The sequence below is a fragment of the Daphnia magna genome, linkage group LG7 (assembly GCF_020631705.1).
Source record: "Daphnia magna isolate NIES linkage group LG7, ASM2063170v1.1, whole genome shotgun sequence".
NCBI classification, from domain to species: Eukaryota; Metazoa; Arthropoda; class Branchiopoda; order Diplostraca; family Daphniidae; genus Daphnia; species Daphnia magna.
In genome coordinates this window covers 623,105-644,680 of record NC_059188.1, presented here as the reverse complement: position 1 = coordinate 644,680, position 21,576 = coordinate 623,105, and the positions used below count along the sequence as shown (strand labels likewise).

The 21,576-nt window shown below is 43.5% G+C and overlaps 6 protein-coding genes, 1 long non-coding RNA gene and 3 other non-coding genes across 17 annotated transcripts; 5 read left to right on the top strand and 5 right to left on the bottom strand.

Annotated features, from left to right (window-relative positions):
• Positions 1 to 3: 3 nt before the first annotated feature.
• LOC116927219 lies at positions 4 to 1,775 on the bottom strand. Of its 3 annotated transcripts, none has more exons than XM_032934251.2 (4): positions 717 to 1,775; positions 426 to 634; positions 235 to 376; positions 4 to 176 (listed from the first exon to the last, which is right to left on the bottom strand). In XM_032934251.2, exons 1-4 carry the CDS (start codon positions 737 to 739, stop codon positions 80 to 82), a joined length of 471 nt encoding a protein of 156 aa, XP_032790142.2. In that variant the 5' UTR covers positions 740 to 1,775; the 3' UTR covers positions 4 to 79. The 3 variants fall into 3 exon arrangements, with proteins under 3 accessions (XP_032790142.2, XP_045031872.1, XP_045031873.1); XM_045175937.1 differs by having other exon boundaries at positions 235 to 364; positions 717 to 1,747; XM_045175938.1 differs by having other exon boundaries at positions 235 to 361; positions 717 to 1,516.
• On the top strand, positions 1,468 to 1,550 carry Trnal-uaa. The gene has a single exon. It is a non-coding gene; the product is annotated as a tRNA-Leu (tRNA).
• A 158-nt stretch (positions 1,776 to 1,933) lies between the features above and the next one.
• On the bottom strand, positions 1,934 to 2,016 carry Trnal-uaa. Its single transcript has one exon. It is a non-coding gene; the product is annotated as a tRNA-Leu (tRNA).
• Positions 2,017 to 3,439: 1,423 nt separating this feature from the next.
• Positions 3,440 to 5,503, top strand: LOC123474144 (uncharacterized abhydrolase domain-containing protein DDB_G0269086-like). The gene is made up of 2 exons (XM_045176025.1): positions 3,440 to 3,516; positions 3,613 to 5,503. The coding sequence occupies exons 1-2, from the start codon at positions 3,440 to 3,442 to the stop codon at positions 5,279 to 5,281; spliced, it is 1,746 nt and encodes a 581-aa protein (XP_045031960.1). The 3' UTR covers positions 5,282 to 5,503.
• Positions 5,504 to 5,510: 7 nt separating this feature from the next.
• LOC116927245 lies at positions 5,511 to 11,039 on the bottom strand. 5 transcript variants are annotated; one of them, XM_045175934.1, is made up of 4 exons: positions 9,008 to 11,039; positions 7,604 to 7,709; positions 6,587 to 6,790; positions 5,511 to 5,593 (listed from the first exon to the last, which is right to left on the bottom strand). In XM_045175934.1, exons 1-4 carry the CDS (start codon positions 9,145 to 9,147, stop codon positions 5,555 to 5,557), a joined length of 489 nt encoding a protein of 162 aa, XP_045031869.1. In that variant the 5' UTR covers positions 9,148 to 11,039; the 3' UTR covers positions 5,511 to 5,554. The 5 variants fall into 5 exon arrangements, 2 of the variants coding, with proteins under 2 accessions (XP_045031869.1, XP_045031870.1); XR_006648737.1 differs by lacking the exons at positions 5,511 to 5,593; positions 7,604 to 7,709 and adding exons at positions 5,734 to 5,998; positions 6,108 to 6,182; XM_045175935.1 differs by lacking the exon at positions 5,511 to 5,593 and adding an exon at positions 5,734 to 6,182.
• Trnal-uaa lies at positions 7,601 to 7,683 on the bottom strand. Its single transcript has one exon. It is a non-coding gene; the product is annotated as a tRNA-Leu (tRNA).
• Positions 11,040 to 11,178: 139 nt separating the features above from the next.
• On the top strand, positions 11,179 to 12,562 carry LOC116927116 (brain acid soluble protein 1). Its single transcript, XM_032934105.2, has 2 exons — positions 11,179 to 11,339; positions 11,475 to 12,562. Exons 1-2 carry the CDS (start codon positions 11,263 to 11,265, stop codon positions 12,472 to 12,474), a joined length of 1,077 nt encoding a protein of 358 aa, XP_032789996.2. The 5' UTR covers positions 11,179 to 11,262; the 3' UTR covers positions 12,475 to 12,562.
• A 19-nt stretch (positions 12,563 to 12,581) lies between these two features.
• On the bottom strand, positions 12,582 to 16,332 carry LOC116927242. Of its 2 annotated transcripts, none has more exons than XR_004396459.2 (3): positions 15,037 to 16,332; positions 14,415 to 14,623; positions 12,582 to 14,294 (listed from the first exon to the last, which is right to left on the bottom strand). It is a non-coding gene; the product is annotated as an uncharacterized LOC116927242 (long non-coding RNA). The 2 variants fall into 2 exon arrangements; XR_004396460.2 differs by having other exon boundaries at positions 14,415 to 14,609.
• A 150-nt stretch (positions 16,333 to 16,482) lies between these two features.
• On the top strand, positions 16,483 to 18,909 carry LOC116927237 (calphotin). The gene is made up of 4 exons (XM_045175936.1): positions 16,483 to 16,643; positions 16,773 to 16,976; positions 17,058 to 17,392; positions 17,457 to 18,909. Exons 1-4 carry the CDS (start codon positions 16,570 to 16,572, stop codon positions 18,506 to 18,508), a joined length of 1,665 nt encoding a protein of 554 aa, XP_045031871.1. The 5' UTR covers positions 16,483 to 16,569; the 3' UTR covers positions 18,509 to 18,909.
• A 702-nt stretch (positions 18,910 to 19,611) lies between these two features.
• LOC116927230 lies at positions 19,612 to 20,348 on the top strand. Its single transcript, XM_032934264.2, has 2 exons — positions 19,612 to 19,772; positions 19,867 to 20,348. Exons 1-2 carry the CDS (start codon positions 19,684 to 19,686, stop codon positions 20,126 to 20,128), a joined length of 351 nt encoding a protein of 116 aa, XP_032790155.1. The 5' UTR covers positions 19,612 to 19,683; the 3' UTR covers positions 20,129 to 20,348.
• Positions 20,349 to 21,576: the final 1,228 nt, after the last annotated feature.

Here is a 21,576-nt window from a genome sequence, read left to right as displayed (position 1 = left end):
CAATCATTTTCTAATTGATGTTTATTTCACGACATGCAATACACAACGACAAAAGCACTATTAGCGCTAGAGAAAAAGGCTATTCCGATGGCGGGAGGGCTCCGTAACGCGGTACGAATTCATACAACCAGTCGATAGTTAATTCTTCAGTCCTCTGTTGACTCACTGCTTCCACTCTACAAATTTAGAAAATAAATTAAATTAACATAAAATTGTACGGCTGAAGTACTTTACATTCGATTCCTATCGGTATGACAAAAACTATTTAAATCATCTTCAGTGCAGCCAATAGCGCAGCATTGACGTAACAGGGAATCACGTTTACTTCCATCGTTCTGCATCGATCTCTGCTCAATATGTACTGCTGTTTGTAACACTTAAATTATAGTTAATCGGTTGTCTTTTAGCAAACAGAAAATGGAAACCTTGCGTTGAATCGACATCCGATGGCGACTGATTGGCAATGAGTGGATCGAGAACGGAATAGCTCTTGGAGGCGGAGCAAACTTCGTCTATGACTGCCACCAACTCACGACCGCAGAAAATCATCATCATCGCAGAATTGTCTTGTTGGGGCGGACGGGCCAGCGTTAAATTGGGAACTACACCCAGCAAAAGATACACTAAACAACACCTATATTATATATAAGACGTATAGTAATAAAGGTGCATAACTTGTGAACGAATCAAATGAAAGTTTAAGACGTTTCCAATACCTTTCCATTAGTGAAGACGCCATTGTTTTTGTGCTCTCTCTTCCTACTTGACTCGTTGCTTTCTGTTTGAGGGTAGCCAATGCGAGTGGATTATATGCGATTCGTTGGGCTCACTTGTTTACTATGTGTTTTACTTATGTCTTGTTTAATGGGGCCTGCAGGATGGTGGGTCATCCATGTTTATAGACTGTATATATCTAGTATATAGGGGCAAGAGATATTTTGCACGCGCGATTTACATTCATGCTTGACCTAGAGATTGTGATGTGTTCGTAGAAAGATTGTAAACAAAACAGAAAAACTTGGGCAATCCGTCAACACTTTCACTTTGTCGGGAACGTGGTCAATGTTCATAAAAATTCGCGCATTAGAAGCTGGTGACAGATAAGACACGACGGATCACGTTTCCCCTTTCGACAGATTTATGGCGAACCGGCAATCTCACAAAGTTGTTCCATCCGCGGCTTACAATTCCCTGAAATGGGATCGAGAGGCAAAAGGGTATACGTGACTTTCTTAGTGACATCAATCGATTCATTTTTCAGCAACAAAAATGCGATACATGTTCTGCTGAACAGATAAACAAACATGTGGTTGCTTGACATTCGACTATATCGTCCTCGTGTCGAAAACATTGCAACGGCTCTTTATGAATGCAGTTCGTGAATTTGAGTTGATTTACATTTTCGGATGGAACGAATTGTCCGTTTGCTGCATATCGGTCAGTTTACCTGAACCCCTCGTGAATCTCACCAGGTTGGCCGAGTGGTTAAGGCGCCAGACTTAAGATCTGGTCTCTGCATAGAGACGTGGGTTCGAACCCCACACCTGGTATTTGAATGCGCGTGATTTTGTGGCAAGGTGATGTTTTATACGGGATCATATTCAAGTCATTTTCAAGAATCGTCAAACTGATGTGATTTCTAATGATATAATGTTATAAGAAGAGCATAGCTTACGTAACTTAATCTGTATGGGAAAAATTAGTGGTTTCAAACAGCACACCTGGTGAAAAGGTATTCGTTGATGTATAAGTCGTTTAACATTGATGACTTATCATCCTAGAGCAGATGATCAGTTTTCATTTACCAGACTAAGAGAAATCAAAATGAACCCTTAATCACCGTGCGTAAAAGAAATTGCTCAAACATCATCATATTTTCCAGATCAAATGATTTCTGAATACGTATTAACCGAAATACTTCAAGTTTTCCAACTACCAGGTGTGAGGATCGAACTCACGTCTCTTTACAGAGACCAGAACTTAAGTCTGGCGCCTTAACCACTCGGCCAACCTGGTGATATTGATCGGCCATTCATGATAAGAGATTCAATTTTATTATCAGCACTTTGCTGCGTCACACCACCTTAACTATAAAACAACAAAAATCAGGGCCACCGGAAATGGAAGAAACTATAAACTATTTGACAACGTCCTTATTTAAAACCTTGAGATTGATGACGTTTTCTTACCTGATATTCCCTTCTCCGACGCACGTGCATCACGCTCCAGAATCTCGTAGCTTTTTCCATCGATAACCAACTGTTTTGTACAGGACACGATATTTCCAATAGAAAATAAGAAACACGGCGCATTTGATTCAATTAAAAAATGCTGTGAAGTGTAAGGGCGTATTCCTCGTTTCGCCATTGTGACAAAGACGACCCAAAGCTGTCATGGAACTCTAAGGTGAATGAAAATGGGTATTCCCCGTTCTCAGAAATGAAAGCGTTGACAGCTTCAGAAAGATGTCCTTCTTCTCTTGTTTTTAGAGGGATTGGTATACGTTACACGTCAATTGCGATTCTCCACCCAGTCCTTGGCTGGGTAATTTCTGAAACATCTGCCAGTTCTAATGGAAATTTTGCGTCATTTAGCCGATAAATTAGTCTGCTGAATCGCAGCAGTAAAGATGTCACAATTTGAGTGGCAATAAGTGCGCGATTCGTGAACTTCATGGCCATTATACCAATTCTTTATAGCCTCTATTTGAATGGAAAATCTTATTTTTACTAAACTATTTTTACGACTATTTTTAAGAAAAACCAAACAAATCGAAACAACACTCTCTCGCAAAAATAACCCTGACTCGTGCCTTGCACGCCCTTTCTTAAAAAAAAAAAACGATTATCAAACAACACGGTCGAATGAGAAAACGAAGGTAGCCTTGGCATGGAACACCGATGACGAACTGAATTTTCCCAAAGAACCAGTTGTCTATATCTGTAGACATACGGAAATCATCAGCTGCGACGTTGGAGAAAAAGTATTAAAAAAATAAAAATAAAAAACAAAACACCAAGGCTGTATGGTGCGAATGGGTCAACGATCACGTGCTGGAACACTAAAGGCATAGTATACAAGAGAATGCCTTTATTTCATTTTGAACAGAGTAAAACAAAACAAAAAAATCAAGGGCCATTCGAGAGGACATAAACTTGTAGTTCACCTGGCCTTAATTTCGGCTTCCTGCTTGGATTTCACCGGAGCTTCAAGGGTTTACCGATTACAATAGAAAAAGTTCCATCGTCCAGTTGGCTGTTGGTTATGTAGTAAAAAGAAAAAAGAAAAAAGGGCGGGGGGGGGATTATCAAGGTTGGACTACTGGCGAGACAGTGGGCAAAAGAAGCGAACTGAAAATCAATGGAAGTGTACCTTTTATAAAAGGAAGGCGAAGAGATGTGGAACAGTATCAGTCAACTGCGACTACCCAACTCGAGACATGAAGTCCACATTTTCTCTGCTCATTGCCGCAATGGTGTGCGTTAACGTACTCCATGCGGCGCCCCATTCTCTAAGGTGAGTTTGTTGCATTTTGACACTGGAACACGTTGGATTTGTAAGGAATAGAGGTTGATGTTTAATTCGATTTGTGGATGCCATTGATTTGTTAAGAGTCCTGAATAAGCGACAAACGGCCACACCGACTGCATCGGCTACGACGGTCTCTGACGGTGTTCCAGCCAAAGTCGAAACACCGGCTGTTGTTGCAACACCTGCTGTAAAAGCTGATGTTCCTGTATCTACTCCAGTCGTAGCTCCTGTTGCTGCTGTTCCAGTTGCTGCAGTTCCAGTCGCTGCTCCAACGGTAGTCTCTGCACCTGTCAAAGCTGCCGTGGTTGCAAAACCTGTTGAAGCTGAACCTGTTGAAGCCGAGCCTGTTGAAGTCGAGCCTGTTGAAGCCGAGCCTGTTGAAGCCGAGCCAGTTGAAGCCGAGCCAGTTGAAGCCGAGCCTGTTGAAGCCGAGCCTGTTGAAGCCGAGCCTGTTGAGGCTGAACCCGTTGAAGCCGAACCAGTTGAAGCCGAACCCGTTGAGGCTGAGCCCGCTGAAGCTGAGGTTGCTGAAGCTGAGGCTGGAGCTGCAAGAAGGAAACGACAGGCCACTTCAGCTGCCAAAGCTCCTGCTAAAACTGAATCCAAAACTGAAACTGTCGTTGCAGCTGCCCCGGCTGTAGCTTCCCCGGCTGTAGCTGCTCCCGCTGTAACTGCTCCCGTTGTAGCTACTCCTGTTAAAGCCGCAGTCGACGCTAAACCTGTCGAAGAAGCCGAGCCAGTAGAAGCTGAGCCCGTCGAAGAAGCCGAACCCGTTGAAGCCGAACCCGTTGAAGCCGAACCCGTTGAAGCCGAACCCGTTGAAGCCGAACCCGTTGAAGCCGAACCCGTTGAAGCTGAGGCTACCGAAGCAGAGGCAACTGAAGCAGAGGCTGCTGAAGCTGGAGCTGCAAGAAGGAAACGACAGGCTACTCCAGCTGCCGAAGCTCCTGCTAAGACTGAAGCTAAGGCCGAAGCCCCCGCTCCCGCTATAGCTGCTCCCGCTGTAGCTACTCCCGTTAAAGCCGCAGTCGACGCTAAACCTGTCGAAGAAGCCGAGCCAGTAGAAGCTGAGCCCGTCGAAGAAGCCGAACCTGTTGAAGCTGAACCTGTTGAAGCTGAACCTGTTGAAGCTGAACCTGTTGAAGCTGAACCTGTTGAAGCTGAACCAGTCGAAGCCGAACCAGTGGAAGCCGAGCCCGCTGAAGCTGAAGCTGCCGAAGCTGGAGCCGCAAGAAGGAAACGTCAGACTGTCACCGCTGAAGCGTCCGCTGGAACATCTGCCACCGCCGGAACTGGAGCCGCCGCCGATGCCACCGCAGCTGTTGCCACTCCCGCTGCCGCCGCTCCAGCTGCTGCCACTCCCGCACTTCCAGTCGCCCATCCATTCGAGGCTCCCAAGGACACACCTGAGGTGACTCAAGCAAAAGCAGCTCATTTCGCCGCTCACGCTCAGATCAAAGCGGCCCAAGCTGCAGCTGCTGCCCCCGCTGTTGCTCCTGCCACTGCTCCCGCAGTTCCATCAGCTGCTGCACCTGCCACCGTCGCTGTGCCCAACGCAGAACCAGTTGAAGAGGCAGAGCCTGTTGAGGTGGAACCCATCGAAGAAGCCGAGCCAGTGGAAGCCGAGCCCGTGGAAGCAGAGCCCGTGGAAGCAGAGCCAGTAGAAGCCGAGCCAGCGGAAGCCGAGCCAGCGGAAGCTGAGGCTGCCGGTGGAGCTGCGAGAAGGAAACGTGGTGCTGCTTTGCTTTAAAGTCTTTGAAATTCTTCAAAGGCCATGTCTCAGTTTCACATATGGTATTCAGTTCGCCGATGGAACGATAATGTGTTGCTTCCAGATGCAAAAGAGTCAATGACGCGATGTTCAGGTTTCACTGAGGAGACATTTTTGGTCAATTTTAATTGTAAATTTAGTTTCTTTTTCCTCCCTGTATTCAAAACAAGACAGGAAATGTAAAATAAAAAAATTTTAAACAAATTACCTTCGCTTTTCTGTTCCAAGTTATTAACGATCTGCATCATTCTTTTAATTTTTCTTTCTCATATTGATCACGTTGCTTATTTTCTGTTAAAACAACACATAAATTAAACAACAAACAAAACAAAAAGCGAACCACCATCCAATGGAATTTAGACTCGGGTACAACAGCACTGTGGGAAAGTGGGCAGTGTTGATGGCTATTAGGTGAATTATTCGTTGCTCACCGCGATTGCTTCATCTGTTCCTTACAGACTCTTGTATCGTGCTACTAGAAATGCCATTCATGACTAGACGCATGCATACCTAATCATAATAATGGTCGCTACTGTGTAATGTCCACACCAACCCTTATATACTATGAATTTGGGTGCTGAAACACCGTTATGCAGTTTCCTCGTCAATTTCGCTTTGCAGCTCATTTTGGAATAAAAAATTGCCCAATGTCTTTAATGAACTTTACAGGGAATTTAACAACGATTATCTTCTATTCTGAATGTAAAAGAAAAAGTTTGTGACAATTAGGAAAACATATCAAAAATGATGTGGACATGTCATGGTGAGCTAATGACAGGCAAGTCACTAGCTGATACCGACCTACCAAAACGGCCATACCAGAAGTTTCTAATCATCTTGAAATGTTAATGGATTAAAAAGCCTTGTAGTATTCTGAAATCTACGAGGAAAAGGAGAAACCAAAGTTTTTTAATAGATCAGTTGACTTAAATTAAAAAAACGACTGGGTGATCCACAGAACAAAACAAATGACAGTCTCATCGAATTGAGAGGAAATTCTGTTCAATGCTAATCGAAATTACAATATTTACAGTAGCAAATGACTGAAAAGCGATAACACAAAATTTGGTGATCATTCGTTAATGCTCTAAATACGTTTCTGCAAATTAACCACGAAAAATCCAGGCGTATTTGTGTTTCTCACCATTCGGACTTGACGTCATCATCAAGAGATTTACCACCAGGTGGCGTATAGAAATCGAAACGGTATACGTATTACGCAAATAGGAAATATAGGACGGCGTTTGCAGTTAAAAACAAAGAACAAAGAGGACCAATAGTTACCGAAGATTGCTTCACAAGTTTTGATGAGCTCCAATCGACATCTCCTGAACGATGTTTTTCAATGTGCTTTCCACTTGTTCCATATACACTATGCTGGATGAAAGGGCAATTCTTCAGTTTGCCAACGTCATTTGTGATCGCCCTGGCTGTACCGTTCACCGATTGTTTGGGTAGAACGAAGAATGGCTTTCTAATTGTTTTTCCCTGAAAGCAATTATTATTTTTTAAATCAATTACTAAGACATTTCAGATGAAAATTTCTGGGCGTAGCAGAACTAGGGAAACGAATACCGAACATGAGTGAGTTCTAAACAAAGTGGGTTATGATGATTGTAGAAAAATGGCTAAAGTTAATTTGCATTTCAGGTTTTAAAAACGTCAATCTTTAAGCAAATACAGAAAATCAATGATGACATAAGTCTGACAGCCAGTTGTCATTAGCACGACAATCCAGCTGAAATAGTTCGCGGAGCTTGTGCTCTCTCAAAACAAATAGATGATAATACAAAACAAAAGTCGTTGTGAATTGGACGTCATGGAACAACTGTTTTCCATAACTAGATATGACTCGACGGTCACTAGGGACCATTCTCGGGTACAAGAGCTTCATTTGCATCTCTGTATTTGTCATTTCCCCCGAGCAAAAGTTTAAAAAGAAAGAAATTCACCACCCGCTGCGCGAAAGCAAATCAATAGATGGCTTTAAAAACAGTTAGTGGAGGACAAAATACTTAAATAAGTTTAATTAACTTGCGTGTTGAATAATCGTTGCAGCTACGCATTTGAAATTGCAATCAAACTAGTTTAAAGTATGGTTTGAACAGCACTAAAAGCGCAGTTACCAACTGAAACCCTTGTCTGTTAAAACACGTAAAAAAATTTTTATTTTGTTATTGCATGTTTTATCCAAATTAAATCAAAGAAAAATGTAAAAAAAATTTAATAAGCATGTTTCTCCTTACTTAGTCGAAACCGCGAGCAAAAATAAGAAAATAAAAGAGAAAAAAGACAACCTACCAGGTGTGGGGTTCGAACCCACGTCTCTATACAGAGACCAGATCTTAAGTCTGGCGCCTTAACCACTCGGCCAACCTGGTGACAGACATCCACAACTGACGGACCACTATAATCCATTGTCAAAGAGGGACAAAAGCGATAGTAAACGGATTTTCCTATGTTTTTATTGTTTTTGATTTTTTTGGTACTCAGAACAGATCGAGGACCGATTAGAAACCTAGGCGATTAACGAGAACTGAGGTGGCAAATGTATAACACGTACAAGCGACTTGCATGCCGAAAAACCTTGAGCTTGATGACTGAAAAAGTTGTTCTGGTCAAGTTATGGCTTGTAATGAAAACCTTCAAACAAGTGTAACACCATAAGGCGTGCTTAGGAGTTGTAACTATTGTGATAAGGAGAGAGAACAAAAAAAATGGCTAATCACGATTTTAAGCCCGAGCTGTCAATCACATTTAACAGCGACCAGTTACAAACATTCTATGAAAGGAAAAGTGGGCGCAGCAGTGCCGAAAAAGTAATTTGATACTATTTCCATATAGCGAACGTGTTTTGTTTTTTTTTACTGAAATGAAAATCTGTAGCCATTGCTCAGCAATTTAATCACAAGGCGAACTGCCAAAATGCTCAGAATCAATAATCTGCAAATTCATGCGCAGTTTCAAAATCCGTCCCTAATCTCAAGAAAGAGCCAGAAAGAAAGTAGAGAATAATTTTTGAATTTAGTTTTCGAGTTCAGATTAAAAAGTTTGATACTGCCAACGCTTTTGCATAAAATTGAAATGCAATTAGGGTACTATAAACTAACTCGAACGATGAACACATCACATCATTTATCACGTTCTTGAGTTAATATTATTTTTTACGTAGCTGATCAATTCTCAGATATGCAAAAATGACCCAATAACGTTGAGTATGCTTACGTAAACAAAAAACAACGATCTTAACACGGTCTATAAGCTTTCACCGGTGGCAGTTGGGTCTGACGCCGAACGTCGCCATGGTAACGCCCAGCAGCAGACGAAAAAATACAAAGCAGACGCCGTTTCCTGAAGTGAAGGCAGTTTTCTTCTTAATTTTGAAAGTTAATTGGCAAAAGAAAGCGAAAAACTAAATAATTATATGAACGTCGAACGACGCACTAAAACGTGAATGATTATAATAGAGTCGACCTTGCAGGCTTGTTTATGATCATGCACTTCCCAAAGGCTAACAATAAAATAATTGTTTTCCTCTACGGCTATAGAATATTCGATTCAAGGAAATGCTTTTTAATGATTGCCCAATTGTTGGCTTTACATTTCCGCATCTGGACTATCTCTTTCATCTTGCGGCGAGATGGCAAACACAAGTTGGATTTATCGACAGTGATCTTTTCACCTGATTAGAAAGGTGGAACTCACGTGCTTGATGATGTGAACGGTGATGCCACAGTTTCGCAGATGATAGATGCCCATCGTTTTTGGCTGAGAGAAAGCGTTTGAGCTAACCTGTTCACTGACTGAATTATCTTTGTTTGGGTAACGGCGAAAATCCACGTCATCTATCGTCAGTTTCCTGGGAATGCAACCTTGCCAACTTCCTTGAAAATGTTTGAAACAAAACCGGTCGTATCTTGTTTGATTTTTTTCACCCTCTCCAACGAAAAACCATAAAGAAATCCATCGTTTTTAGTACACAGATAGGAATTACGTTGGGAAATTGTTCGTGTCGGTGAAAATCAGAGCCGATTGCAAGTTTGCAATTAGAGTGGATGATAACGATATTACTGCAACTCTTGAAAGCTTCACAACCTTGAGTGTACGAAAGTGCTAAACAAAATAACGGTTTGATTACGTCGATTGCCAGAGTTCGAGCAGAAGAGAAAAGGAATAAACACAAAACAGAATGAGAAAGACAAAAGAATTAAAAATAAAGTAGTCCAGCCTAATACAAACTGCGACGGCCTTCACGAAGCCTATTTTGTTTAGTGCATATGCACATGCCAACACCTTGTCTGACCGTCCATTTGCATTCCAGCTCGAGATGAGATCCAAGCACTGCAATTCCAGAGAAATCCATTTGTTTGTTTTGTTTTTTTGAAATCTGTTGACTTCTTTTTTCCACACAGACCGTAGCAGAGAAATGACTCACGTTCACACACTGAAAATGGAAACATGAAATACAGAAATGAAAAACAAAAAAGAATTGAAAATTCGTTTGACCGAAAACGGAAATATGTTTATAGTCGATACGGTTAAACGACGTTTCTTTTTTAGAAACGAGAAAAGTGACTTTCCACAGTAGACGGAGAGAAAAGCAGACTATAGAAAAACCTGTTGTCGTCTGCTACGTAGATGAATCATTTTGGGCAGCCATAAGAAAAAGAAATCGAATTTTAGCCATCAAATTGCATCGGCTTCCCCGAATGAAATGCACCACAATTCAACGGGCACGTTTCATGGCCAATGCCAGTTCACCTTCGTTATGCTTCATTTGGTGATTAGGTCGAGTAGAAAACCAATCAGCTGATTTTCGATTCGAAAAAACAAAGAAAACACGAACGAGTGTCAAACGTTCCTGTCGGTTGACGCTTTTCTCGTGTCGGGATAGTGGACACAATGGTGTAGTAGTAGTAGTTGTAGTAGTAGCTCTACCAAAAAAACCTCGAACTTTTAATGGCAGAAATGGGTTACAACCATTTGTGGATTGACCAAAATGGAAGCTATACAAAATGAAAGTGAACCTTTTTGTGTTTGGCTAACCTGTTGCTATACACCTTTCAATAATGCACACTGCGTTCCAGACCGATTTGTTTTTCTTTTCGTTTCAAAACAAAGAGAAACGAAGGGTAGTCCCACAATAGGCTACGCGAATCTGAATAATTAATGGCACTGATTCTCCTTGTCAGTATGACATAAAAAAGAAATTCATCTGTTTCAAGAAAGTAAAAGAAAACAGTTTCAGCCTTGGCACGAGAACCCGAAATGGAACAGTAAAAAAAGAAATGAAAACGGGCTATTGCGTCTACAGATGCCTCATGTCTCGCCCGTTTGAGTTTTGAAAAATCTCGCGATAATAATCCATATGTTGTAGGGAGAATAGCTGCATTTCGTTTACGAGACGCGGAAGTCTTTGAAAAGTCAGAAATCAAGAGCGGGGAAACACGCGGGAAGTGGAGTAACTTAACAAGGCCGTCATATTCTGATTCGAACAGGTCAACGAACATTGCGTTGCAACCCTTTGCAACACGGAAAATCCAAAGGCCATCGAACATTTCATTTTTCTTTGTTTTTTTCACTTGTTCTCTAATTGGATTTACGTTGAAGGTAACACCTTCTTGTTTTGTTTTTTTATAACAATGAATCACGATCAAAACAGAGGCTGGCCTTAATCCATTTCCTGTATTGAATTTTTCACGATTTTAAATTTTTTTTCTTTAGGTGCTCGGCGAATTTCATCGTCGAATTCCATCGAACGAAAAAGGGGGGCGCCAAGGTCGGGCCATATTGGCGAGACAGTGGGCAAAAGAAGTGAACTGGCTCCCCCCTTTTTGTGTTTTTTTAAATCATTGTCATGGCTGCGCTATCCGTCAGCCATATGGAAGTGTAGCTTTATAAAAGCAAGGCGAAGAGATGTGGAACAGCATCAGTCAACTGCGACTACCCAACTTCGAGACATGAAATCCACATTTGCTCTGCTCATTGCCGCCGTGGTGTGCGTTAGCGTACTCCATGCGGCGCCCCACTCTCTAAGGTGAGTCATTAACATTTAATTTAAAGAGATTAAATGAAATGTGAATGAGCGTAAAACTAGTGTTTGGATGTGACATTGATTTAGCTTACCTTCTTTTTTGGTTGAATAATTTAAAAAAAAATTCGGTTTGTTTAGAAATTTGAATAAGCGTCAGGCTACCGCTGCCACCGCACCTGCCAAATCCGAGCCGGCGGCCGCTGTCGCTGCTGCTCCGGCCAAAGTTGAAGCTCCGGTTGCCGCGGCTCCTGTTGTCGGTGCAGCTGAACCCGTTGAGGAAGCTGAGCCGGTTGAAGTTGAACCTGTCGAAGAAGCCGAACCGGTTGAAGCTGAGCCCGCTGAGGCTGCCGAAGCAGAGGCCGCTGAAGCAGAGGCTGCCGAAGCCGAAGCTGGAGCTGCAAGGAGGAAACGACAGGCTACTCCAGCTGCTGCCGCAGCTCCTGCCAAAACCGAAGCTAAGGCCGAAGCCCCCGCTCCCGCTGCTCCCGTTAAAGCGGCAGTCGACGCTAAACCTGTCGAAGAAGCCGAGCCAGTAGAAGCTGAGCCCGTCGAAGAAGCCGAACCTGTTGAAGCCGAACCCGTTGAAGCCGAACCCGTTGAAGCTGAACCTGCTGAGGCTGAACCAGTCGAGGCCGAGCCCGCTGAAGCTGAAGCTGGAGCCGCAAGAAGGAAACGTCAGACTGTCACCGCTGAAGCGTCCGCTGGAACATCTGCCACCGCCGGAACTGGAGCCGCCGCCGATGCCACCGCAGCTGTTGCCACTCCCGCTGCCGCCGCTCCAGTTGCTGCCGCTCCCGCACTTCCAGTCGGCAATCCATTCGAGGCTCCCAAGGACACACCTGAAGTGACTCAAGCAAAAGCAGCTCATTTCGCCGCTCACGCCCAGATCAAAGCGGCCCAAGCTGCTGCTGGTGCACCTGGCGCTGCTCCCGCAGTTGCCGCTCCCGCCGCCGCTGCAGTCCCTGCCGCCAATGCGGAGCCGGTCGAAGAGGCAGAGCCCGTTGAGGTGGAACCCGTCGAAGAAGCCGAGCCAGTCGAAGCCGAGCCAGCCGAAGCCGAAGCCGCCGAAGCCGAAGCCGCCGAAGCCGCTGAAGCCGAAGCTGGTGCCGCAAGAAGAAAGCGCAGCGCCGCTTATTAGTTTCGGACCTTCTCGTCGCGTTAAACTCGCAGTCGTTCAGCCACTTTGGATGTAAAAAAAAAAGGAAAAAAGAAAAAAAAGGAAAAAGTCATGACGCGGATTCAAGGTTTCACTGGGATTTAGCAACATTTTCTTTCAATTGTATATTTAGCCATTTCTTTACTCGTTTGTACAAGCCGAAATCTGTTGTGGTAACAGAAAACCATTTTTTTTAAAACAAACACAAATACTCGTGTTTTTTTACACGATCAAATACAGTAGTTGTCATCTAACAAAAGCATTTCAAAATGATCGGCTCTTGCTTTCGTCATTTCCTCCCTTTTTTCTTTCCCAATCGCGCCATTGACGCCATTTTCTATCTCCCCTTTTTTAAAAATGTTTTTTTTTAACCCGGTCAAACTTGAAACGAACTTTTTGAAACAAACAAAAAGCACACTCTATACGTTCTCAATGACATACTCCGCATTCGTACTTGAATAGTGAAAGTGACTCGCATGACACTGCCGAGACCCTTTGAAAATAGTTTTAAAAAAAAAACCAGTCAAGGATCGATTGATCGAAGGCCAGAACCGGATGCAATTGAAGCTCAAACAAAAAGTTGTTTACCTGTACAATCGATCGCTGGTTTTGAACAAACAAAAAAAGAAACGAAGCGGTTCATCGACGCGCAGTCCGCTTTTGGTGTCAAACGGGCGAAAACATGCAAATGCGGCCATTTTGATTTAACATTTACTTATTCGAACGGTCTTTGATTGCGTGTTTGGATACGGTTGGCTTGTTTCGGTACTAAACCGAGCCCAAATCTGACCTTTTGTCGAGTTTTTTTCCACGTCCAACTGACCACATTTGCATATTAGACGAAACGACCCTGATTAAGAAATTGTCTTTGGTGGTAGCCAAGACATTTTTATTTTATTACATTTTTTTTTAAACCTTCCTGAGAATTTTTCTTGTACAATTTGAGCAGAAAAAGGTGAAAGGCGAAATATGTACATTTAAAAAAAATCCAGTTCTCCAGAACTGTGGACGTCGTGCCAGGCATCGCCCTGTCAGAATTGGCAAACGAAAAAACTTGGAATTTCACTGGAAACGGAACACAAATGACTCTGCGTATTATTATGGACCCAAAGTTTCATTCGCAATTATGCGCAGATTGTGAGATTAATCGATTGCCGGATGTTCACGTTACCCACGGGTCGCCCCGTTTTGGACTGGATCCAGCGCACCGAAGGGTTTCATTCTATTAATACACTGGCCATTTATTCCAAGTTGTTTTGGCTTACAGATAGCCGTCGGAGTCATTTGTTTTGTTTTTTTAGAACGATCGAGTTTAAAGGCAAAATTGAAACAACAAAAAAAAAACCCCTCCCCTCGCAACAACGAAACCTGATTGGCAATTTGGAAAGTTTTTCCGGTAAAGAAAGGTCAGTTAGAAATGATTGGAATTCAATTTTCAAAGGTAAATGAAATCAAATGTTCTGTGCAAGGCAAGTGGCCCTGGACGCTGTTATGCAAAAGAAGATGCAATTGACTCCCAATTGCACTCGTCTTGCTGCCGGCAATGGTTTGGATGAAAACACCTTCACAATGGATGGGTTCCATAACAACAGATGAAACCAAACTAGATTGTTAATTAGATGAAATTGAATTGATATCACCATTCAAGTCGATTGGGGCAGCTCGTCATTGAAAGGCAAAACGTGGTGGCCGACATTGTTCAACATCGGCCGCAGACTTCAACACGCCACAGCCCACCGGTACAATCAAACGAGCACGTAATTTATTGCTGGATCAACTGGAACAAACGATTTGGCCTAAAACTGTTGAATTGAGCAAAAAAGAATTTGTTTTTTTTCTTCAGTTGAACTGAAAATCGAGTCGTGCACGACCAAGAGATGGCGGATCGTCCCACGATCAGAAGCCGGAACGTCAAGAGTTACCTGAAGTTATGTCCGGCTGATGGCAAGAAGACGTGCTGCAAACTGCATTCCCCAACGGCCGTGTGTCCAAGTGATGTGCAATTTCGAAATGGACGACGGTACACAACGTGATCGGTTGCTATCCACTGGAGATTGACCACTTTCTTGCAATTGCTCCGACCCGTACAGGCATCCACCGCTGCGCCGGATCGTGCCCTGGAGGGGGGTAGCTAAAGAGTTAGGAATTTGAAATGCATCGTTTAAAGAACAATGGCTTAATTAAATGCGACAATCACAATGGAAGAAACAAAAACAAAAAATTCGAATCTTTGACGTTTAGTTTGCTGCTTTTAAAAATCAGTTGGGAACGATTGACGAGATTAGTTGGCTTATTAGTTAGTTATTTACATGACGCAATATCCACACCCGCAACACACACAAAGGAGGAATGGAATCCTGTTGGCACCTTGTTTTTGTTTTTTTTAATATTATTGCACGACCCCATTACCGGCTGATTGACGAGTGTGTGTGTGTGTGTAACATGCAAAATATTGAAATAAAAATGGACACACGATCGTGTAGTAAATGTGAAACAAGTGGTGGCGCACTGCAGATCAAATTCAAATGATAACAAAGTGATTACCTTCGTTTTTTGTTGTTGTTTTTGCTGTTGAAATAATCATTGGTGGGGACTGAATTAAGGAGAAACCGGAGTTGTTGGCCGTGCAAGTCGGGCGAGGTCATTCGAAATGAGCGCTGCTTCTGGCTGGAACAGTTTGTTGTTTTTTTCCTTTGCTTGGCCCCGTGTTACGGTTTCACCTGCCACCCATCGTATAATGTCGTGTATTTCACTGCTGTCGGTTTTCACTTTACAAGAAACTCTATCACGTCATTCGAATCACAACTTTGGATATTTTTTTTTTTAAAGGACTCCCCCTAAGAAAAAATGAAAATAAAAAAAAAAGGGTCGGGGAACAAAAAAGACCCCCAGATTTCCAGCTCGGAATTCCTGATGATTGAAGTCTCTCTCTCTCTCAGTAACGTTGGCAGACTGGAAGTCGAGAAAGTATAACGAGTCGCCTTTTTAAATTTATTTTGTTTTTTTTGAAATCTTTTTTGGGTTTCCCACAGAAAGAGAGAAAGAGACTGGCCCGACACACGAAGCAGCGGGTCACGGTGTTTGAATTTTCCGAACACCCATCTCGAAAAAGAAGAAAAAAAAATATTTCCAAAAAATTAAAAACATCTAACCAGACATTCGAGTTGCGCTTTTTAAAAATACAAATCATGTCGACAATCCTGATTGATTGGCAAACATTTCAGCTCCCACAGATCGTTAATTTTACCTCCCCCCACTTTTTTCTGTAAAACAAAAAAGAACGGCCGTTTACGTAAAATGATAAACCCGTTTTTGTTTTGTTTTTTCCCCATTTCAACAATCGTGAAATCCACTTGTCACGTACAGACTCCGTCGAAGCAGACAATGCTCCAAGAAAACGAGCTTTCTAAGCAAGTGAAGACCAAAGAAAGAAACATGTTCAGTATTGCCATTCAAGGTTGTACTGGCATCAGGTTCCATGCGCCGACTAGTACCATACGATTTTAAAAACAGCCACACACACACACACAACTAATAATAATTGAAATAACTCGTTTTTCTGTTTTTGTTTGACAAGGGCCATTGTGCAACACACACCTGCGCTACTGATGAATAAAAGTACGTTCCCAAAATCGAACCATTCACAACGACTAACTGTACAACTGGACCGTCTAACCCTGCACGAAATAAAAAGAACTTTCGGACGCCCCGAAAAAAAAAGCAAACAAAAGAAAAAAAGCTGGTCTACGGTAAAAAAAAAAGAAAAGAAAAAGAAAAAAAAAGGGGAACGATTTTCTGGCGTGCTGACGGGGCGTTGGCCCAAGTGCAGAAAAAATATGTCGAAACTCGTTGACGTCGAGCGCGCTGCGTGAACCCGTGAGCACGAGAAAAGAGCGAAGCAGCCCAACGAGAATGAAGGCGCGAGAAGGGGGTGGGGAAAAAAACAAAAAACAAAAACGAAAATCAGAGCAGATGGAGAGTAGCAAAACTGACGCACGGCGGTAGCTTTTTAGCCCCTTTAAAAAGGGCGGCGTGGCGAGCGGATAGTCACATTCAGTCGACCAACTCCAACACAAGATGAAGTTCTCTTTGCTTGCACTTTTCCTAATCATCGCCGTCGTGTGCGTCCATTCGGCGCCCACCTTCCCCAGGTTTGTTCTTTTCGTCGTCTTCTCTTCTTCGTTTTCCTTTCATTTCGTTTCTTTTTCTTGTGTTTTTGATTAAATCAATTACGTTGATGAACGAGCGTTCAATTGGCAATTGCATTTTTGTAAACGTAGGAGGAATCGAGGAGGTAGCCGCTCCGTTGAAGCCGAAGCTAAAAAGGAAGAGCCCAAGAAAGAAGAGCCCAAAAAGGAAGAGAAAAAAGCGGAAGGAGGTAAAAAGGAGGAAGGAGGCAAAGGCAAAGGAGGCGCTAAAAAAGAAGCCGAAGCTGAAGAAGGTGAAGAAGGCGAAGGTGGTGAGCGAAGGAAGCGCGCCAACAGGTGCCTACACGATTTTTCTTTTGTTTTAATTGATTCATTCATTCATTCATTCATTCATTCAAATTCAAATGTTTTCAAAAGGAACGACTCGTGGAAGTCGTTGACCTTCTTCAAACAGCAAACCGTCAACATCGACGGAGTGCATCCGGCCGCCACAGCTGAAGCCCAGACCGACATCAGCGACGCCAAGAAACGCTCGCCAACCAACACGGGATCGGCTTCCGGCGCAGTCGCAACTCCCGCCGTCGTGCCCGTCTTTGAAGTTCACGATTTGAGCGGAGTAGATCACAGCACAGTTCCAAAGGACATTCAGCCCTTCGAGGTGGTCGACATTGCCGGACACACCGCCGAAACGCTTCCGGCCGACGTCATCCCCGTCGAAATCATTCCAGTCGTCGGCGCCTCGGCCGGGAGTAGTGGCCAGCAACGGGGGGCCCGTTTCCGCGTCGGCTGCAGTCGCCACCGGATCAGACATCGAAGTCTTTGAAGTTCACAATCTCGACGGAGTTTCGCCGGATGATGTTCCAGATGATGTGGCCGTATTCGAAGTGGTCGACATCTCCGGACACACGGCCGAAACCCTTCCGACCGACGTCACGCCCGTTGAGATCATTCCGCTGGTAGACGCGTCGGCCGGAGCGAGCGTTGCCAGCGATGGAGGACCCGTTTCCGCATCGGCCGGAGCATCCACTGCATCCAACGTCGAAGTCTTTGAAGTCCACAACCTCGACGGAGTCTCTCCCGACGATATTGCAGATGATCTCGCCGTGTTCGAAGTGGTCGACATCTCCGGACACACGGCCGAAACTCTTCCGGCTGACGTCATCCCAGTTGAGATTATCCCGATCGGAACAGTAGCCGGAGCCACTGCCACCAGCACCGATGGAGGATCCTCAGTTTCGACCGGTGTTTCCGTTCCAGCCGTCGTTGCTCCAGTCGCTCCAGTCGCTCCAGTCGTTCCAGTCGTTCCAGCCATCACTGCCATTTTCTACCCAACTACTCCAACGCCGTACGTTGCACCGGTTGTTACGCAAATCATTCCGATCGCCAAACCAACTGCGGCTCCTGAAATCATCCCGATTCCAAGACCGACTGGAACTCCGTACGTAGCCCCTGAAGCCCCTGCTTACCAGGCTCCTGAAGTGGACGCTTACGCCGCACCCGAAGTGGACGCTTACGCCGTCAGCGCCACCGAGGGTTACGCCGTCGAGGCTGAAACGGAAGCTGCCGAAGTGGAAGAAACCGGAACGGAAGGATACGAAGCCGAAGGTGCCGATGCCGAAGAAGCCGAGGTGGAAGAGTACGAAGGCAAAGGTGGAAAGGACAAAGAAGGAAAAGCAAGCAAAGGATACAACAATTCAAGCAAAGGAAGCAAAGCAAACAAATACGGTAAAGGCAAAGAAGGCAAAGAAAGCAAAGAACGTAAAGAAGGCAAAGAACGTAAAGAAGGCAAAGAACGTAAAGGAAGCAAAAACGAAGGTGGCAAGAGCGGAGGTGAAGGCGGATCTGAAAGTGCCGAAGAAGAGGATTAAACCATTTCATTCCAATTCGACCACCAATCATCTGGAAATTAATCTCGAAATGATAACCACATCAAAAAATGAACTATTCGAGCTGAATAGTGTTTCACTCTCAACTCTTTTAGCCTTAACCCCCCCACGTATACATTTTTTAAAAAATATTATATATAGACTTTGACAAAAGATGTGAATTCTCATTGGAACGGACATCCCCATTCTCATCGCCGCCCTCCGTTTCCTTCGTCCGTTGCCTTCGTCTCTTAAGAAATCAAATCTACTTCTACATGAATATATATAGGCTATAAATAATGCATAGACCTACTCGAGTCCTTTACAACATGATGCCTTTTGTTTTCTGAACAATAACAAGCGTCTAAATAAACAGTGGTGTCTCTATCCAAACACAAACCTGATTCTATTAAATTATCAATTCTCATTTGTTTTATGTGTGTCTTACTTTCAAACGAAAACAAATGCCAGAAAGCGGCCAATTCCACATTCAGATTGCTAATTGTGAAATGCACAAGGGAATTCAAATAACCTACATACAAAAAAATGTGAGTTTCATCACGTCAAGTAAGAGTTTAAAGAGTTCGTTTGGATGGTCGTTGTAAACCCGTTTCGATGTTGCAGGTGAAAGCACTTCGCACAAAAATGAACTTTCTATTTAATCTACAAGTGTACAAGAAACAAACGACTAGATATTCAAGAACTTGATTTCACTTTCAAAGTTTCGAAACGACGGGGTTACGTTTAGATATGTGCCGCAATCGAAAGTTCAGACTATCCGTCCAGCCAGCGGACATTCTTTTACAAAAAAACTGATTAACATGGCCGCTTTGGAAACGAATAATTCAATTTCTTTCTATATAAAGAGAAAGAGAAGAGAAAGAAAATAAAAAAATAATACTCAAATGAGAAAACAATCGGAAAGCTGCTCCGGCAAGGACTGGAATTTTGATTCGCACACGTACACATAGAAAGAGGATTGCGGTACATGTCGCATAGTTGATCAACTTGTTATCGTTTGCGCCAACATTGACAAAAAACAACAACATCCTTTCTTTTCTCGATTCGAAACAGAAACAACAACAAAAAAAAACGAATGACTTTTACTGCGTTTAAAAAGGCCGGTGGGTGCGTGTCGATGGTCACATTCAGTCCAAGGACTTGAAGCCGATCGCAAGATGAAATTGTCTTTGCTTTCCTTGTTCCTGGTCGCAGCCGTCGTGTGCGTCTCAGTCATCGACTCCGCACCGGCTCCCCACTGGCCAAGGTTAATTTTAACGTTTAATTTCCCTTTAAATCAAAAATCGCCTCCCTGATTACACGCGTATTTTTTTCATTTTTTGGGGGTCGATCGGATTCAGATTTAGAGAACGTCGGTTACGCAACCGTCCAGCCGAGACGAAAGCTGAAGAAGGTAAAAAGGAAGAGAAGGTGGAATCGGCTCCCGAGGAGAAAAAAGAAGAAAAAGCTGAACCTGCCATTGATTTTGGAACGCTGGCCGTTGAAGAAGCCGCTCCGGAAGCGAAAAAGGAAGAGGTGGTCGTCGCGGCGCCAGCGCCTAAAAAAGCAGCCAAAGTTGAGGAAGAGGAGGAAGAAGCCGAGGGTCTGTCTGTCGAAGTGTAACGAGCTCATTGGCTTCGAATTCGATGCCCACACACACACACAAATGTTCGAAATCATTCGTCAATCGAATCGCATAATTTTTCAAACAGAGTTTGATTGCAATTTTGACGTTTAGAACAGTTTCATTCAGAATTGATTTTTATTGTAGGCTTTTCGACCGAAAGCCAGTGCCTTGTTCAATACGCACGCGATTGCCAAATATATTTTAGCGTCACGTCTATTCGTTTTCTCCTCATTACAAATATTGAATGGAAACAGCGTCAAGCTGATCATTTTGCAATGCCCATTCTTTCGTGTGCATGTAAAAACCAACATCGTGAGTTGGCCGGCGAACGAGATATCCGCATTTCACCATAAACACGTATGCAAATAGAAGCAAACTAGCTCATTTCGAAGAGAAAGCTTTGCCTCCTATTTGCTAACTCTCTCTGCGTCTCTATCGAGAATCGTCCATCATCCGCGTTATCGGATCAAAACTGCCCTGCAAACAAATCAAAACGTAATGTCAATTTTCAGAATTATTCAATAGTTACCGCTGCGGGCGATGCATCACTCAGGTGAACGGGAATCACGGCTCGTCGCACGTGCAATTCTTGTATACGTTGCTGTCCCGTTCAGCTCGCATTTCCGGCCGTCCACTGACTTGCACTACATTCAGCAGAGAGTTTCATTCAATGCAATCTAATCGGACAATGTTTGACTACATCCCCAAACATTTTCTATATGGCGCAAGCGTGAAGGATTTGCTCGTGGCTAACCTGAATGCGATAAGTTATTATTAGAAAATGACTCACGCAGGCAGGTATCGTTTGAGGTGTTGCACGCAGTTGGTCGATCGACGTCTTTGCGGAGTCTGCATCAGCGCCTTCAGAACAAGTTGGCATCCTTGAACGTAATGGCCTGTGAAAAATCCTTGGGCCATTGGTTATTGACTTGAAAACGTGGAACAACAGCCGATAACAGTTCGATTGTTGTGGTTTTGGCGTTTATTAATATAGTCTGTTTCCTCTGGTAATTTGTCTGATTATTAGACATAAACCGACTATATCGAACTTTTGTGGGCTTTGGAAATTGAAATCGTTCCGGTCATTAAAAAAGCCAGCCATTTTTCTTTTTCTTTTTTTTTTGTTGGAAATAATTATTAATTTCCTTGTTGTAGATTTCATTTGAGAAAATATTCGTGTAGTGGCACCACCTACTTTCTTTTAAAAAAAAAATTAGGCAAAATTATTCAAATGAGGCTAGTACCGGCGCACGAGCGAAAATTCCAAACATCCGCGTGAATCCGCGATGAGTCAGTGGGCCTGGCCGCTTGCGTCAATTGATTCTGAACACACAAAAAAAACCGGTTTTTTTTTTTTCATCACGGAAAATGAAAAAAAAAAAAAAAAAATGCAGAATATCCTAGAAAGAAAGAAAAGATGAACTGGATCGACGTGCAATAACCT

Bases quoted from the DNA above. Each gene is read 5' to 3' on its own strand.
- LOC116927219 (XM_032934251.2), bottom strand. From the start codon at position 739: ATGGCGTCTTCACTAATGGAAAG. The intron at 635-716 runs GTATTGGAAACG...TATATAATATAG, and splicing joins GCGTCTTCACTAATGGAAAG to GTGTTGTTTAGTGTATCTTT. The intron at 177-234 runs GTAAAGTACTTC...CTAAATTTGTAG, and splicing joins CATACCGATAGGAATCGAAT to AGTGGAAGCAGTGAGTCAAC.
- LOC123474144 (XM_045176025.1), top strand. From the start codon at position 3,440: ATGAAGTCCACATTTTCTCTGCTCATTGCCGCAATGGTGTGCGTTAAC. The intron at 3,517-3,612 runs GTGAGTTTGTTG...TGATTTGTTAAG, and splicing joins GCGGCGCCCCATTCTCTAAG to AGTCCTGAATAAGCGACAAA.
- LOC116927245 (XM_045175934.1), bottom strand. From the start codon at position 9,147: ATGACGTGGATTTTCGCCGTTACCCAAACAAAGATAATTCAGTCAGTG. The intron at 7,710-9,007 runs GTGAGTTCCACC...AATGGATTATAG, and splicing joins CCGTTCACATCATCAAGCAC to TGGTCCGTCAGTTGTGGATG. The intron at 5,594-6,586 runs GTAACTATTGGT...TTGTTTTAACAG, and splicing joins AACTTGTGAAGCAATCTTCG to AAAATAAGCAACGTGATCAA.
- LOC116927116 (XM_032934105.2), top strand. From the start codon at position 11,263: ATGAAATCCACATTTGCTCTGCTCATTGCCGCCGTGGTGTGCGTTAGC. The intron at 11,340-11,474 runs GTGAGTCATTAA...CGGTTTGTTTAG, and splicing joins GCGGCGCCCCACTCTCTAAG to AAATTTGAATAAGCGTCAGG.
- LOC116927237 (XM_045175936.1), top strand. From the start codon at position 16,570: ATGAAGTTCTCTTTGCTTGCACTTTTCCTAATCATCGCCGTCGTGTGC. The intron at 16,644-16,772 runs GTTTGTTCTTTT...TTGTAAACGTAG, and splicing joins TCGGCGCCCACCTTCCCCAG to GAGGAATCGAGGAGGTAGCC. The intron at 17,393-17,456 runs GTGGCCAGCAAC...CAGACATCGAAG, and splicing joins CGGCGCCTCGGCCGGGAGTA to TCTTTGAAGTTCACAATCTC.
- LOC116927230 (XM_032934264.2), top strand. From the start codon at position 19,684: ATGAAATTGTCTTTGCTTTCCTTGTTCCTGGTCGCAGCCGTCGTGTGC. The intron at 19,773-19,866 runs GTTAATTTTAAC...GATCGGATTCAG, and splicing joins CCGGCTCCCCACTGGCCAAG to ATTTAGAGAACGTCGGTTAC.